The sequence below is a fragment of the Drosophila kikkawai genome, chromosome 3R (genome assembly GCF_030179895.1).
Source record: "Drosophila kikkawai strain 14028-0561.14 chromosome 3R, DkikHiC1v2, whole genome shotgun sequence".
NCBI lineage: Eukaryota > Metazoa > Arthropoda > Insecta > Diptera > Drosophilidae > Drosophila > Drosophila kikkawai.
The window spans coordinates 12,863,175-12,875,735 of NC_091731.1; the positions used below are offsets into that span (position 1 = coordinate 12,863,175).

The following is a 12,561-nucleotide window of genomic DNA, read 5'->3' on the forward strand; positions in this document are numbered from 1 at the left end:
TGCGACTGAATCCGTATCCCATTTCCATTTGCGTTAAATAAACTACTGAGCATTCAGCATTTAAATGAAATTAATGCGCACAAAGCCAAGCAATTTGCAGCATAACTTTAATAAAATCACACGTCAGTCGTATGAGTTCTCACTCTCCTCCCCCAGACTCTCGGAAATAATTCAGTGGTGCGTTTTATAGCGTTTCAGATATAAAACAATTATGCATACTCAATTCACTCATGCAATACTTAAAAAAAAAAAAAAACAAAAACAACAGAAATAGTATAAATAAAGAACAAGAGTTTACGATTTTAAGTCTCAAAAGATAAAGTGTGTGTAATCATTTCTGGTTTATTCGTTCTTCTTTTTGAAAGTCTCGGAGAAATTACAGTGTGGTAGGAATCTATGGCTACATGGGATCCTCAGTCCATCATCTTAGATGCCTGTCAATGGAGGAAGTTATAAGAAGTTAGGTATTATGAAATTACACACAACCCACCGTAGGTTGGTGGGGTACCTCCATTCTGGCCTAAGCTCTGGGCAGGCTTGAAGATCTTGTAGTTCTCGGTGGGCCACTTCTTGTCAGTGACCTCAGCTCCAATCGATACATCTGCTACTGCTTTTCCTCCAGCCAATCCCTCATTTCCATCGCCCCCGGCACCGAGTTCAATCTTGCCATCCAGAGATAATCCACTTATGATATGATCACTGGTCGAAGTCTGGGCATGTTTGTACCCAGCCTTTGGCTGCCATTCGCCCACAGTGCCGGGTGCCCACCCTTGGGGAGGAAATTTACCCGACTTCGGATAAGCTGACCAGGATTCCGGCCCGAATGCGGAAGGAATCGGCTGGGACGGGGGGCGCATTGCAGGTGGATAGCGCTGAGGAGAGGCGGCGTACATGTCGAACTGAGACATTTCGGGTGTCACATAGGCGGCCCATCCGTTGATATACGCCGATGGGGGTAGGACAGACTGCGCCAGGTACGGATTGTAGTTATTGTTGTAGCCAAAGCAATCGAGAGTGGCCGGCTGCGGTGGAATATAGCCAGCACGGGCAGCTCCACCCACAGCGAAGCGGACACGATTGACGGTATCGGGCTTCTGGGTGGACTTTTTCACCTCCACAGTGTGCAGATTGATAGAATGCTTTGACTGGGCTGTAAATCAAGGAATGAGTTAAGAGGATAGCATTGTAAGGTGAACCTACCCAAAGCGCGCTCGGCGCATACCGGATTCTCAAACTCTAGAAATCCGAATCCTCGCATGCGTCCGGTCTCTCTGTCCAATAGCAATTTCACATGGGCGATTTTTCCAAACTGCGAGAAGTATTCGCAAATGGATTTCTCATCGTGACAGTCCTTCAGGCCGCCAAGGAAGATCTTGCTCGTCTTGGTGCCTAACATTCCCATGCCACAACTGGCGGCACTCATGGCTCGGCCGCCGCCTGATCCCCCCTTGACGAAATCATGACGGGGCAGAGCACGTTTGGTCTCTACATTTCTGGGTAAGATTTAGTTTAAGATAAAAGAAATTATAATTAAGATATGTATTATTTCATAATTATTTTAGATACACTAAATGTTTCTGGAACTTACTTATTATCAATGCAATGGGGCCTAGCTCCCTGTACATTCTCCACAGACTGTGGCTCCGCAAAGGTCACAAACCCGAAGCCCCGCGAGTGATTGGTTACAGGATCTCGCATTACCACCGCATCGGCAACGGCTCCAAATTGCTCGAAGAACTTGCGGACCGTGCCTGCAGTCGTCTGGGTGGACAGGCCCCCAACGAAAATCTTGCGCAAGTGCTCCGGTCCGCTTTCTTCCTTGTTAGGCTCATTGGTCGACGGATTATTGGCAGTAGCCAAAAGATTGGTTAATTCATTTTCCACGGCAGAGAGACCCCCATTGAGCTGTTATAAAAAAAACACTTAACTTTTAAGGACCCCAATAATTTTTGAAAAGATCCCACCTCTCGCTGAACACAGGTCTCCGGCGAAACACAGTTGACCTCCATTTTGGTTATTAGCAGAAGAAAATTCGCACAGTCGAAGCTACAACTTGAAAATTGATCTCGGCGTAGTTTAAGTGACACTAGGCTAAGTGAAAAAATGTAAATGTCAAAAGGTCGGATATGGACTATCGGTAAAGGACTTGACAATTAAGCAGAGCCTTGTTGTCATTTAAAACACAACCCTATTACCTTGAGTGGTAACACTTTCGAAACGAATTTCCATTAAACAAATGTAAGTTTGAAGCGGTTTTTAATTAGTTAGTTAAGGCTACCAAATTGGGAGTTTAATACCGACGATTTTTAAATTGAATTTTAGCTCTCGCAGATCTGTTTATTATGTTTTTGGCTAGCGTCCAACCAAACGTCAAACTTTACTATCGAAAAAAAGGAGGTTTCAACAACAAATAATGTCCGCTTTTCATCACAAGTCTTCTTCCCAACATTGGTTGCCCAATGTTTGTTTTATTAATGTTTATAAAACTTAGAAATTGTCCATTTTTGTTGTAAACTCTGTAGACATCTTATCTAAAAGTCGCCTGGGTACCTTCTTTTCTTCCTTCCGGGTGCTGATCATAGGATTTTCCAAGGTGGGTATATTATTTCTATAGGTAGGTTGTTCAGAGCAGACAATGCATTTTATTTTTCATGTTTTAACATCAACATTAATTTCCTTACTGGTTGAAAACATGCTAACCAAACCCCCTTAAAGCCATAACGACCCAAAAAAAAAAAAAAAAACAGTTGTTTATTTAAATTAATCAATATATTTTTATTGAAAGAAATTCAGAAATATAGAAGCAGTTAGTGAATTACATACCATTTACCTGCAACTTACCTCCGAGTAGCAATCAAGTCTTCAAAGCGTCTTCAAACCAAGTAGTCCAATGTTAGTCCAAGCCTCCGACGCACTGCCGGCTACAACTTAGAACATATTTTTGGGGAGAGCTCTGTCTTTAGAAAACGAACCGGAGCGAAGAGCAGAGAATTCGAATCCGGTCCGGGAGCATCCGTCCGTAGCCCAGCCAGGCCAGGCCAGTCTTGCAAAGAAATAGGCAGTGCATTAGTACGCGGTTTGCCTGGGAATAAATTGGGGGTCTCTAATGTTGGTAACTAGCCCTGGTCGATCATCGGAACCCTCTGGGTTCCCGTTCTCTAGGTACGCCCCGCTGCTGCTTCTGCTCCTGTTCCAGCTCCTACTCCATTTTTCTTGGGGAGTGAGTCTTAAGTTTATTTTGTTCCTGCGATTGTTTTTTTTTTTGGGTGGGTTGGTAACATTGGTTATTATTTTATTTTGTTTATATCTCATCGCTTTCGTTTGTCGCGCAACGAACTAATTACAGAACATGTGTGATTTGTTTTGTAGTCGATTCTGGTTTAGCGTAGCATCTACTTCTTAGGGACTAACAGAGTTGGTATGTTTCGTATATATGTTTTCGCTTGCTAGGACACAATATGGACACACAGTTCTGTGTGTTGTTCGCATCTCGGGGAATTTGGGTCTTGTATACGATAAATAAATCATAATATAAAAAGTGCTTAAGTGTACAAAAGGTTATTACAAAATATGGTTCTATTTGATTTCTTTGCCGGTTATAGCTTTGTGTAAAAATGAAAAACAAATAGAAAATACATCTAGCTGTGGGCCACCGCCCTCCCGGACACGAATAAAGTTCAAGTTACGCTACCTTATAACACCGATTCTCGCTGAGAATTTGTCGCTCAACTGGCTTCTAATGGTAGTCAAATTTTTTTATAAAATAAATTTAGTTTATATTTTTAGTTGGTTGGTTTTTTTGTTTCGTTTGTTTTGTTAATATAGTTAAAACTAAGCGTTCAGGGTTCTTAGCATCCTAAACAAGAATTGATCTGCGAATTAATGTTTACAAAAGAGAGACAGCAGCAGCCAACTGTGGACAATTGGAGTCGGTTCGCTTGTATGCTTGCTTGTTTGTTGCTTTCGGCAAGCAGATTTTTGGTTGGCCTGCAGGTTTAGTTCTTGAAAACTGTTTTTTTTTTTCTTTGTTTGCTTTTGTTTTTGCATTTGCACTCGGCCTGGTTCGGGAACTGCGCTTGGGGACTGGGTCTGATATTGTCTGCCTCGCCTGACAACCACACCTGTCGCTGATTTCCTGCCTGAGAGTGTGCCACTGCCACTGCCTGTGCCTCTGCCTGCCTAGACTGCCTGTTTGTCTAGCTTGAACTGACACTCCCTCTCTCTCTACGTGTGTTTACCTAGTTGCGAGAAAGGAGAAAATTTTACATTAGCTTTGATTCATTTCGATTCAGATTGATTGCATGGCTTCCAACTATATAGCTGCCGATAACGACCAAAGATCCGAGCGTTTACAAAACATATGGTGGGATAGGACTGCGGTTTGCTTCCTTAATATTTACCTTGTCTAGTAACGTCTATTGCCGCCGCCCATGCCACCCTGGCCGCCTCCAGTGTTGTAGTTATTGCCGCCAAAGCCTTGTCCTCCACCCTGGTTGCCTGCACCGATTAATTGTTTTAAATAGTTAATAAAATAATCTATTTTTAAGAGAATACAAACTCACCTTTGTTGAAGCCGCCACCACCACTGCCGCCCTGGCTGTACGGAGCTGGACGGTTGTTACCAAAGTTGTTGCGCTGTGGTCCGCCGCCGTAACTCTGTTGGTAGTCGTTGCCGAAGCCGCCGCCACCTCCTCCGTTTCCGCCCCAGTTGCCATTGCTGCCGCCGCCACCATAGCCGCCGCCGCTGCTACCATTGTTCCAGCCACTGTTACCGCCTCCCTGGCTGTTCCACGGACCGCCACCGCCGCTACTGCCCTGGTTCCAACCACCCGAGCCTCCACCTTGGCCGCCGCTTCCAAAGTTGCTGTTGTTGCCATAGCCGCCGCCCCCGCCGCCGGCTCCCCAGTTTCCGCCACCGTTCTGGCGGTTGTTGCCTCCCCAGCCACCACCGCCGCCGCCACCCTGACCGCGTTCGCCCCCACGACCACCACCTGGCCGACCTCCAGGAGCGCCACGACCGCCACCGACTCCTCCTCCACCACCGCCGCCCTGGCGGTCCATGTCTTGTTTGGCAATCGCCTTCTTCACGTCCAGGTTCTTGTTCTTGATGGTGTGGTTCTTCTGCAGGATGATCTTATCCACGGGATCGTAATCATCGAACTCGATGAAGGCGAAGCCACGCTTCTTGCCTGTGTCCTTGTCGGAGACGATGTTCACGCTAACGATCTGGCCAAAGTCCTTGAAGTATTCACGCAGGCACTCTTCATCGTGGTCGTCGCGCAGACCGCCGACAAAGAGTTTCTTCACGGTGGCACCGGCATTAGGGGCATCGATCTCCTGGCGTGGCACAGCCCGCTTCGGCTCCACGGTGCGTCCGTCGATCTTGTGTGGGCGAGCGTTCTGGGCGTTGTCGATCATGTATGACTGCGAGTAAGTGATAAAGCCGAAACCGCGCGAGCGCTTAGTCTTGGGGTCCTTCATCACCACCACGTCGACGATGTTGCCCCATTTCTCGAAGTGCGCCTTCAGGCCATCGTCCGTGGTGCGGTAGTCCAGACCGCCGATAAACAGCTTGCGCAGCTGCTCCGGCTCGGTGATCTATGGATTGAAATAAAAGAGAAAAGAAGGGTAAGTATATAATTAACTCAAGGACTCAATCTAATTTGCTTGGGCGAAGGAATAGGTAGAGATAGAATATAAATGTTTATATTAAAAAACGAACCAATGGTTCAAAAATCCTGGGAAATGACATCTCTATTTGTAGAAATTTAAAACTGTCTACTGAAAAAAGCTTTATATACTGTGATTCTAAAATTCAATGTAAGAAGTATTAACCTTACTTGGATCAAACAAAACAAACTTTTTGGTTTTTTGTTTTGCCAGAAAACATTTAAAACCAATTTACAGGTTAGAAAATAAATACATTAAATATATTATTGCAATCTAAAATATGCGAATTCGTTGCTAATGGAAAAGGAGATTAAATGATGAATGGATTTAAATAAATCATGATAGTCATCAATGGACTACTATTAAAAATGAATTTGATAAAGGAGAAAACACCGCATATGAAAACGCCGCCCGCCATTTTCTTTTTATTATTTGCACCGCCATGACACCTTGTGTGTATGCGTCTCTTTTTTTCTTTTTCCTTGTATTAACGGCTTGTAGCCGGTTTCATTCGCTCAAATCAATTGTATTTGTCTGGCGAAAAAAGGGCCTTCAACTTTTGCCGTGTCATTGGCCGCCGGAGGAGCCCGAATCGAGATCGAAGACCCCCGGCAATTGCACTTATTCCCGTCAGAGAAAACGCCGCATGCTAATTTCGGTGCGAAATTGTCGGCGTCGACATTTTCCGTCGCCCGCCCCTCCCCGCGAAAAGCCGACAAAAACAAAACTCACCTCGTCGCAGTCGTCATAGTTTCCATTGGAGTCGTTCAAATCCGCCATTATTGTATGTTTAATTTGCAATATTAGAGCAACTTTAGGTGCTATTTGTCAGTTTTTCGCTTTCACGGCCAAAAAGTGTACAGCACTTCCAAATGAAAAATCAAGACGCAGTGTGACCGAGTTCTGAATACTAGAGATGGGATAAAATCAGACACTATCGCGAGTTACTTTGAAAACATCGCAACAAATTTGAAACTATCGTTCCATTCTCTATATTCCCCCTAGAAGTTGGGTGAAAAACAAGCTGTATTGTTATTTGTTCACATTTTTTAAAACACAAAATTTTACTTTTTGGAATATTATTAATTTTTTTGTTACGTTTTTAGCAATTTCCACGAATTTTTAATGCACTGGAACAGGTAAAAATTATCGATGTTCAAAACATTGGCCAATATCGATATATCGGAATACATCTATGTATCGATGTTACATCGTGGCTTATCCCAGCTCTAGCTGTCACTTTTACTTCCGTTTTCGTCGTGTGTGCATTTTTTCGTGTCTAAGGAAAAAGCCGGAAAAAGAGTGTGTAGAGAGTCTACAAATTGTGAATTTACCAGTAATAATCTTTAGTAAACGGTACGTGCGTGTGTAATAAATTTAAGCATCAGGGACTACTGCAGGAGAAGCTGCAGAAACATATTGATTATTTTGCAAATGTTCTGTCCACCCGGTACTTTGTGTGCGCGTGTGTGTGTGTGTGCCTGTATATCGAGGTCGCCATCTTGGCGAAACACACATTCACGCGCGCGGGACAGTCGAGCAAAATAGAAGCTAAAAAATAAAATAAGTTTTTTCTGCCCTTGCAGCACTTGCTGGAGATACAAATAAAGCCGTAATCATGGTTGGATCTCGAGTATACGTTGGCGGTCTGCCGTACGGAGTGCGCGAGCGCGATTTGGAGCGTTTCTTCAAAGGCTACGGCCGCACTCGCGATATTCTCATTAAGAATGGCTACGGCTTCGTGGTGAGTAAAAGGGAGGGAAAACACAGTGGACGCTGGCTAGACGTACAACGAAAGAGCAGCGAATCTATTATTTAATTCATATTCATTTTAAAAGAAAACAATATGATACAAAGTTTGTATTTATCTAATAATTACAATTTTGTTTGATGATATTTAATAAATATTTACATCACCATCCTGTTCATCATATAGAGCGTACACTGTACCAAAACTACAAAAATCAATATTAAACACTAATTGAAATTGCAGGAGTTTGAAGACTATCGTGATGCCGACGATGCCGTGTACGAACTGAATGGAAAAGAGCTGTTAGGCGAGCGGTAAGTGGACACGTAAAGCAAGTGGGCTTTCATCATTCATGAATGGTCTTCTATTTTGTTCCACTTTTTCAGTGTGGTTGTTGAACCCGCCAGAGGAACCGCTCGTGGCAGCAACCGCGATCGCTACGACGATCGCTACGGTGGTCGTCGTGGCGGCGGCGGTCGTTACAATGACAAGTAAGTACAGACCGGCCCGCGATAGTGAGTCCAGCCCGTCCCCCAACTTCGTTTCAGTTGAAGTTTGCCCTAGTATAAAGCATATAAGCCCAATGATTTGCATTTAAAATAACCCATCCACACCGATGCGATTAGTTAAATTGCGTAATTACATTAAAACTTTAAGGCAATACTAGCAACAAAAGCAAATTTAAATGATTTATTTCTATGCTTACGCTTTAGTTTTCTTATAAAATAACTATAACTTGACCTTGGCATGCTAGCCAATTTTCCAAATTACTGTTGCCTATATTTTGAGCTTTTGAAACACATTTTATAGTTTATACCTTATTTCATTTGATTTTTAATCAAGGGATAAATGTATAATATAATAAATATTATGTTTCAAATATTAATATAAATAAACCTTAGAATGTAATGACCTTTTTAATGTAATTATACGCATTTAACCTATTGTAATCTGTGTGGAAGGGACCCAAAAAGACACTGACTTGCTGTTTTTATATATTTTTATTTCCTTAACGCTCCGTTCTCCTATGCATATTATGATTTCTCCTATGTTTGCACGTTAACCCTCATAGTTGGTACAATTTTGCACATTAATCGAGTGTAAATATGCATATGTTTCGAATATCCGCCATCCATATCCGTTGTTTATTTGTGATGGAGCTGAGGGAGCGAGCAGCAGCGCAGTGTCAATACTAATTAGTGCATCCATTCAATTATTCACCAGAAACAAAAATTCCAGATCATCCTCCCGCTACGGGCCGCCCCTGCGCACTGAGTACCGCCTGATTGTCGAGAATTTGTCCAGCCGCGTCAGCTGGCAGGTAAGTGATCACAGCATGGATCAATTCCAGGCCCCCTGGGTCCTGGTATCTAGTAGTAGCCTAGAATCGAGGAGTGTAGCTTTAGCAATAATAACAGCTAACCGATTGACATGGATCTCCCCTTTATACCCACTAACCCTCTCTTATCCATCCCAAAACGAATACTCCCTCTATTTTGGAACACCCTCCTTTATGATTTCGAATTATTTCCGGTGCGATCTCGCCCCGCCCCCGTTTTGTGTTTTACTAAACTCCCTTCTCCCCCACCGTCTGCGAATCCAGCAATCTTTAATCTGTAATTTAGCTCTAAGCTGTACAGTTGACTTAGGATTAAGTGAAGAGAAGAAATTAAGATAAATACTGCTAAAACCCTGGTACTGATCGGTGTAATATACCATTCCACAATTACTTTCTCTCGCACACACCAACCGAAACCGATTAAAAAGAGTTTGATGTGTTTTGACTGAGAGATTGCTATGCTTGGGCCTAAACTGAAACCGAATTGGGACCGCAAACCGATAGAGAATCGAATCGCCATGAGAAAGACAAACTAGTGACCGACCGGTTTAGAGTGTGTATCGCAAACCGTGATGTTGTGGAAGACAGAGACAGTCCCCAGAGCAGCCCCAGATCGTCGCTCCGCTTGGGTCCGATATCTGCGATCTCCGACCTGCGACCTACGACCTACCGCCTACCGCCTCCACGATGCGCCATCGCCGCCGCCTCATCCATCAGTCCATTCCAAATAGAGAACAAATATCGATTAGAATCGAATGAAAGAAATGTAAAGCAAACTGAAACCCAAACAAAACCAGACGATGACGATGGACGACGATGAGCTGATGAGCTGACCAAGTCAAAAGGTCTGCCCACGTCCCCTGACCAAAGGCGTGGGCCGGCCTCTTGCTTTAGGTATTTAATTCTCTGCTAAAAAAAAACATTCACAATCTAATCAAAAACAATATTATATAAAGAATTGTCAAATTCCTTATAGCAATTGTGAGTGTGAGGGCGCGAATCGAGTCGAGTGTGGTTAGATGAGAAGCTTGCGTTCGCTTATTCAGAGATGAGATGGTCTTGGCGACGATGATGAGATGAGATATGATCATGAGACGATGACCGATCAAAGACGATGATGAGGATCTGGTCGCGCGTTCAGTGTCCAACTTTGGCTAGTGCCTCCGACCTTAGTCCTTCCCCAATACTTCCCCGGTACTTGTGGCTTCCGGCTCTGGCTACTGGCTTACGGCTCTGGCTTCTGGCTTCCGGCTACCGCCTCCGGCTGAGACAACTTGACTAGACAACCAACCGGTTGGAGCAGCGAGCAGAGAGCAGCGTCCCCCGAAACGTATTTCTTATTTTTGCAGTTCGTTTGTGTGTGAGAGAGGCGCCGAAGCCGCTGGTTGTCCGACGCTGCCCGGCAAACTGCTCCAAACACTCCGCTCTCCGGCTCTCTGGTGTGGTGGCTCTGGCTAGCGATCGATGTCTGCTCTGATCTGATCTGACCTCCTCCTGACTGTATCCGGAGTGGCTATCTCCAAAACAAAAAGAAACCGCAACACTTGAATACTTTTTTGCCATTTCTAATATGAATCTGTTGTACACGAAAAAACGAAAACCAAAAACAAATCCAACCAAACGAATACCAAACCAAACGAGGTCGGGCCATCCATCCGCTCATCCGCCTGCCTGCTGGCTACTTACTGTTCACTGGCTGCCTGGTTGAGTTAACGATGTTCGATCGGACTTTCGATGAGGTGTCCTTGGTGCTATTGGCCCACAGTTACTAGGCAGACAATCTAAACTCTCGGTGTAGAAACGATGTGTGTGTCCTCCTCTCTCTGAAAGCGCATTAAGTAAGAATTCAATTACAACTATTTTGTTTACATTAATTTATTTTCAAAAATCAAAAAAACAACTATTTTAAACTATTGCGAAACCACTGTTATCTATATGATTGATCGCGCTTTAGTTTTGTGCAGCGTGCAGCGTGGAGTGTTTGAATGTTCCGGCCGCTCTCTGGGCTCTTCCCCACCTCCCCGATCGATTGATCCTTACGTCCGGCATGAGATTCTCGATTACCATACCACCCGTAGGCAGGCACGCGACCACAGCACAGGATAGAAGAACACAGGGCACTAATTACGGAGAGAGAGAGGGACTTGTGAGAGAGAGAAAGAGAGACTGAGACTGAGGCTTGGTTAGGAACCATGCCCGGAAGCGCACTAGCCCCTGGAACCTGGAATCATTCAAAATGCTCCATCAGCTGCACGCGCTGTCCTTTGAGTTGCATCCACACCACTACTGCCGCAAGATGCTGACGATGCTGTTGCGATGCGATCCCTGCCAAAGCTAAATTTTACTAATTCGGATCTTTCCCTTTCGACTTTGTGCGCCCTCTCCAGGATCTCAAGGATTACATGCGCCAAGCCGGTGAGGTGACCTATGCGGATGCCCACAAGCAGCGTCGCAATGAAGGGTAGGTTTTTAAATATTAATTAGAAATTTGAATCTTTATGCTTATCAAATGTTTTTCCTCTTGCAGCGTCGTGGAGTTTGCCTCGTTGTCGGACATGAAGACGGCCATTGAGAAACTGGATGATACGGAATTAAATGGCAGACGCATCCACCTGGTCGAGGATCGGCGTGGAGGACGCGGCGGCGGTGGTGGCGGCAGCGGACGTGGGCGCTCCCGTTCGTCTAGCTCGCGTTCACGTTCCCGCTCGCGCAGGCGCTCTCGCTCCCGCCGCTCGTCGCATTCGCGCTCCAAGTCTCGCAGCCGCTCCAAGTCCCGCAGCGGACGCTCCAAGTCAAAGTCGCCGGTCAAGTCACGCTCTCGCTCCCGATCGCGTTCTAAGTAAGTGGAACTTTGATCTTCCATAAGCACAAACAAACATCCCCGATTTGTAAATAATGTTTTATTCTTATCACTTATTTTATTTCTTGTCTTCTGTTGCAGCAAATCGCGTGATGTTTCCAAGTCCAAGTCCAAATCCCACTCCCGCACCCGTTCCCGCTCGCCCAAGCGTGAGCGAGAGTCCCGTTCCCGCTCCCGCTCGATCGTCAAGCGCGAGTCGCGCTCCCGTTCTCGCTCCAAGTCGAACCGTCGCGATTCCCGCTCACGGTAAGTGTTCTAGGCCCGCTGCCCCTGCTGGCTCTATATGTGTAGTTCACGATTCTTTCTTTCGTTTCGTGCTTTCTTTGGTTTTGTTTCGGATGCACCTCTACGTAGTCCTCCAGCATTGGTGGTTCAAAAGCACTCACTATAAATTATTAAAATGCTTCTCTCTTGCAGCGATCGGTCCGCATCAGCTGAAAACAAGTCCCGTTCGCGCTCCCGCTCCCGCTCGGCCTCGCCCAAAAACGGAAATGCCTCTCCGGAACGCAATAACGAGAGCATGGACGATTAGATTAGTTAGCTGTCCCATTAATTTTAACAAAACACTTGATTTTAGACTTCTACTACAACAACTACTCTACAAACATCAACACTCAGACACCTACTATATTCACCCTCTGCCACTAAAACCAAATCAAATGCAAATGAACATGAAAATGAAAATGAAAACATGCAAACCACCAACAGACCTCGGCATCTTTATTTCTACATACCCTAATAATGTTTTTCAATGATTGGAAAACCCGTTCTTTTTTATCCTTTGGCCGAGGAACAACACACACATTTAGCAGTTGCGAGGTATACACCTTGCCGGTGGAATTAATGTGAAACGAGCAAGAGGAGAACCACTTAAATTGTCTATACAAATGAGAAATTTCAATAAATACGGATACATTTAAATTTAACTCGATGTTTTTATTG

The 12,561-nt window shown here is 44.7% G+C and overlaps 3 protein-coding genes across 8 annotated transcripts; 1 reads left to right on the forward strand and 2 right to left on the reverse strand.

The window, feature by feature from the left end:
* Positions 1–317: 317 nt before the first annotated feature.
* Positions 318–2,110, reverse strand: Rbp4 (RNA-binding protein 4). 2 transcript variants are annotated; one of them, XM_017165954.3, is made up of 5 exons: positions 1,965–2,110; positions 1,589–1,905; positions 1,201–1,493; positions 491–1,150; positions 318–434 (listed from the first exon to the last, which is right to left on the reverse strand). In XM_017165954.3, the coding sequence occupies exons 1-5, from the start codon at positions 2,007–2,009 to the stop codon at positions 427–429; spliced, it is 1,323 nt and encodes a 440-aa protein (XP_017021443.1). In that variant the 5' UTR covers positions 2,010–2,110; the 3' UTR covers positions 318–426. The 2 variants fall into 2 exon arrangements, with proteins under 2 accessions (XP_017021443.1, XP_041631136.1); XM_041775202.2 differs by having other exon boundaries at positions 318–1,150; positions 1,965–2,109.
* A 1,157-nt stretch (positions 2,111–3,267) lies between these two features.
* Hrb87F (Heterogeneous nuclear ribonucleoprotein at 87F) lies at positions 3,268–6,564 on the reverse strand. Of its 2 annotated transcripts, none has more exons than XM_017165955.3 (4): positions 6,403–6,564; positions 4,563–5,598; positions 4,401–4,497; positions 3,268–4,238 (listed from the first exon to the last, which is right to left on the reverse strand). In XM_017165955.3, the coding sequence occupies exons 1-3, from the start codon at positions 6,448–6,450 to the stop codon at positions 4,406–4,408; spliced, it is 1,176 nt and encodes a 391-aa protein (XP_017021444.1). In that variant the 5' UTR covers positions 6,451–6,564; the 3' UTR covers positions 3,268–4,238; positions 4,401–4,405. The 2 variants fall into 2 exon arrangements, with proteins under 2 accessions (XP_017021444.1, XP_017021446.1); XM_017165957.3 differs by lacking the exon at positions 6,403–6,564 and adding an exon at positions 5,723–5,854.
* Positions 6,565–6,871: 307 nt separating this feature from the next.
* B52 (serine and arginine rich splicing factor B52) lies at positions 6,872–12,545 on the forward strand. 4 transcript variants are annotated; one of them, XM_017165981.3, is made up of 9 exons: positions 6,872–7,026; positions 7,257–7,414; positions 7,664–7,734; positions 7,807–7,911; positions 8,645–8,741; positions 11,147–11,220; positions 11,287–11,598; positions 11,701–11,865; positions 12,037–12,545. In XM_017165981.3, exons 2-9 carry the CDS (start codon positions 7,289–7,291, stop codon positions 12,149–12,151), a joined length of 1,065 nt encoding a protein of 354 aa, XP_017021470.1. In that variant the 5' UTR covers positions 6,872–7,026; positions 7,257–7,288; the 3' UTR covers positions 12,152–12,545. The 4 variants fall into 4 exon arrangements, with proteins under 4 accessions (XP_017021470.1, XP_017021472.1, XP_017021473.1 ...); XM_017165983.3 differs by having other exon boundaries at positions 8,660–8,741; XM_017165984.2 differs by lacking the exons at positions 11,147–11,220; positions 11,287–11,598; positions 11,701–11,865; positions 12,037–12,545 and adding an exon at positions 9,188–10,338 and having other exon boundaries at positions 8,660–8,741.
* Positions 12,546–12,561: the final 16 nt, after the last annotated feature.

Excerpts from the sequence above, each read along its gene's own strand:
- Rbp4 (XM_041775202.2), bottom strand. The coding sequence starts at position 2,009 with ATGGAGGTCAACTGTGTTTCGCCGGAGACCTGTGTTCAGCGAGAG. Across the intron at positions 1,906-1,964 it reads AGACCTGTGTTCAGCGAGAG|CTCAATGGGGGTCTCTCTGC; the intron begins GTGGGATCTTTT and ends TTTTTATAACAG. Across the intron at positions 1,151-1,200 it reads ATGCGCCGAGCGCGCTTTGG|CCCAGTCAAAGCATTCTATC; the intron begins GTAGGTTCACCT and ends CTTGATTTACAG.
- Hrb87F (XM_017165955.3), bottom strand. The coding sequence starts at position 6,450 with ATGGCGGATTTGAACGACTCCAATGGAAACTATGACGACTGCGACGAG. Across the intron at positions 5,599-6,402 it reads ACTATGACGACTGCGACGAG|ATCACCGAGCCGGAGCAGCT; the intron begins GTGAGTTTTGTT and ends TTCAATCCATAG. Across the intron at positions 4,498-4,562 it reads TGGTGGCGGCTTCAACAAAG|GCAACCAGGGTGGAGGACAA; the intron begins GTGAGTTTGTAT and ends TAATCGGTGCAG.
- B52 (XM_017165981.3), top strand. The coding sequence starts at position 7,289 with ATGGTTGGATCTCGAGTATACGTTGGCGGTCTGCCGTACGGAGTGCGC. Across the intron at positions 7,415-7,663 it reads AGAATGGCTACGGCTTCGTG|GAGTTTGAAGACTATCGTGA; the intron begins GTGAGTAAAAGG and ends TTGAAATTGCAG. Across the intron at positions 7,912-8,644 it reads GGCGGTCGTTACAATGACAA|AAACAAAAATTCCAGATCAT; the intron begins GTAAGTACAGAC and ends ATTATTCACCAG.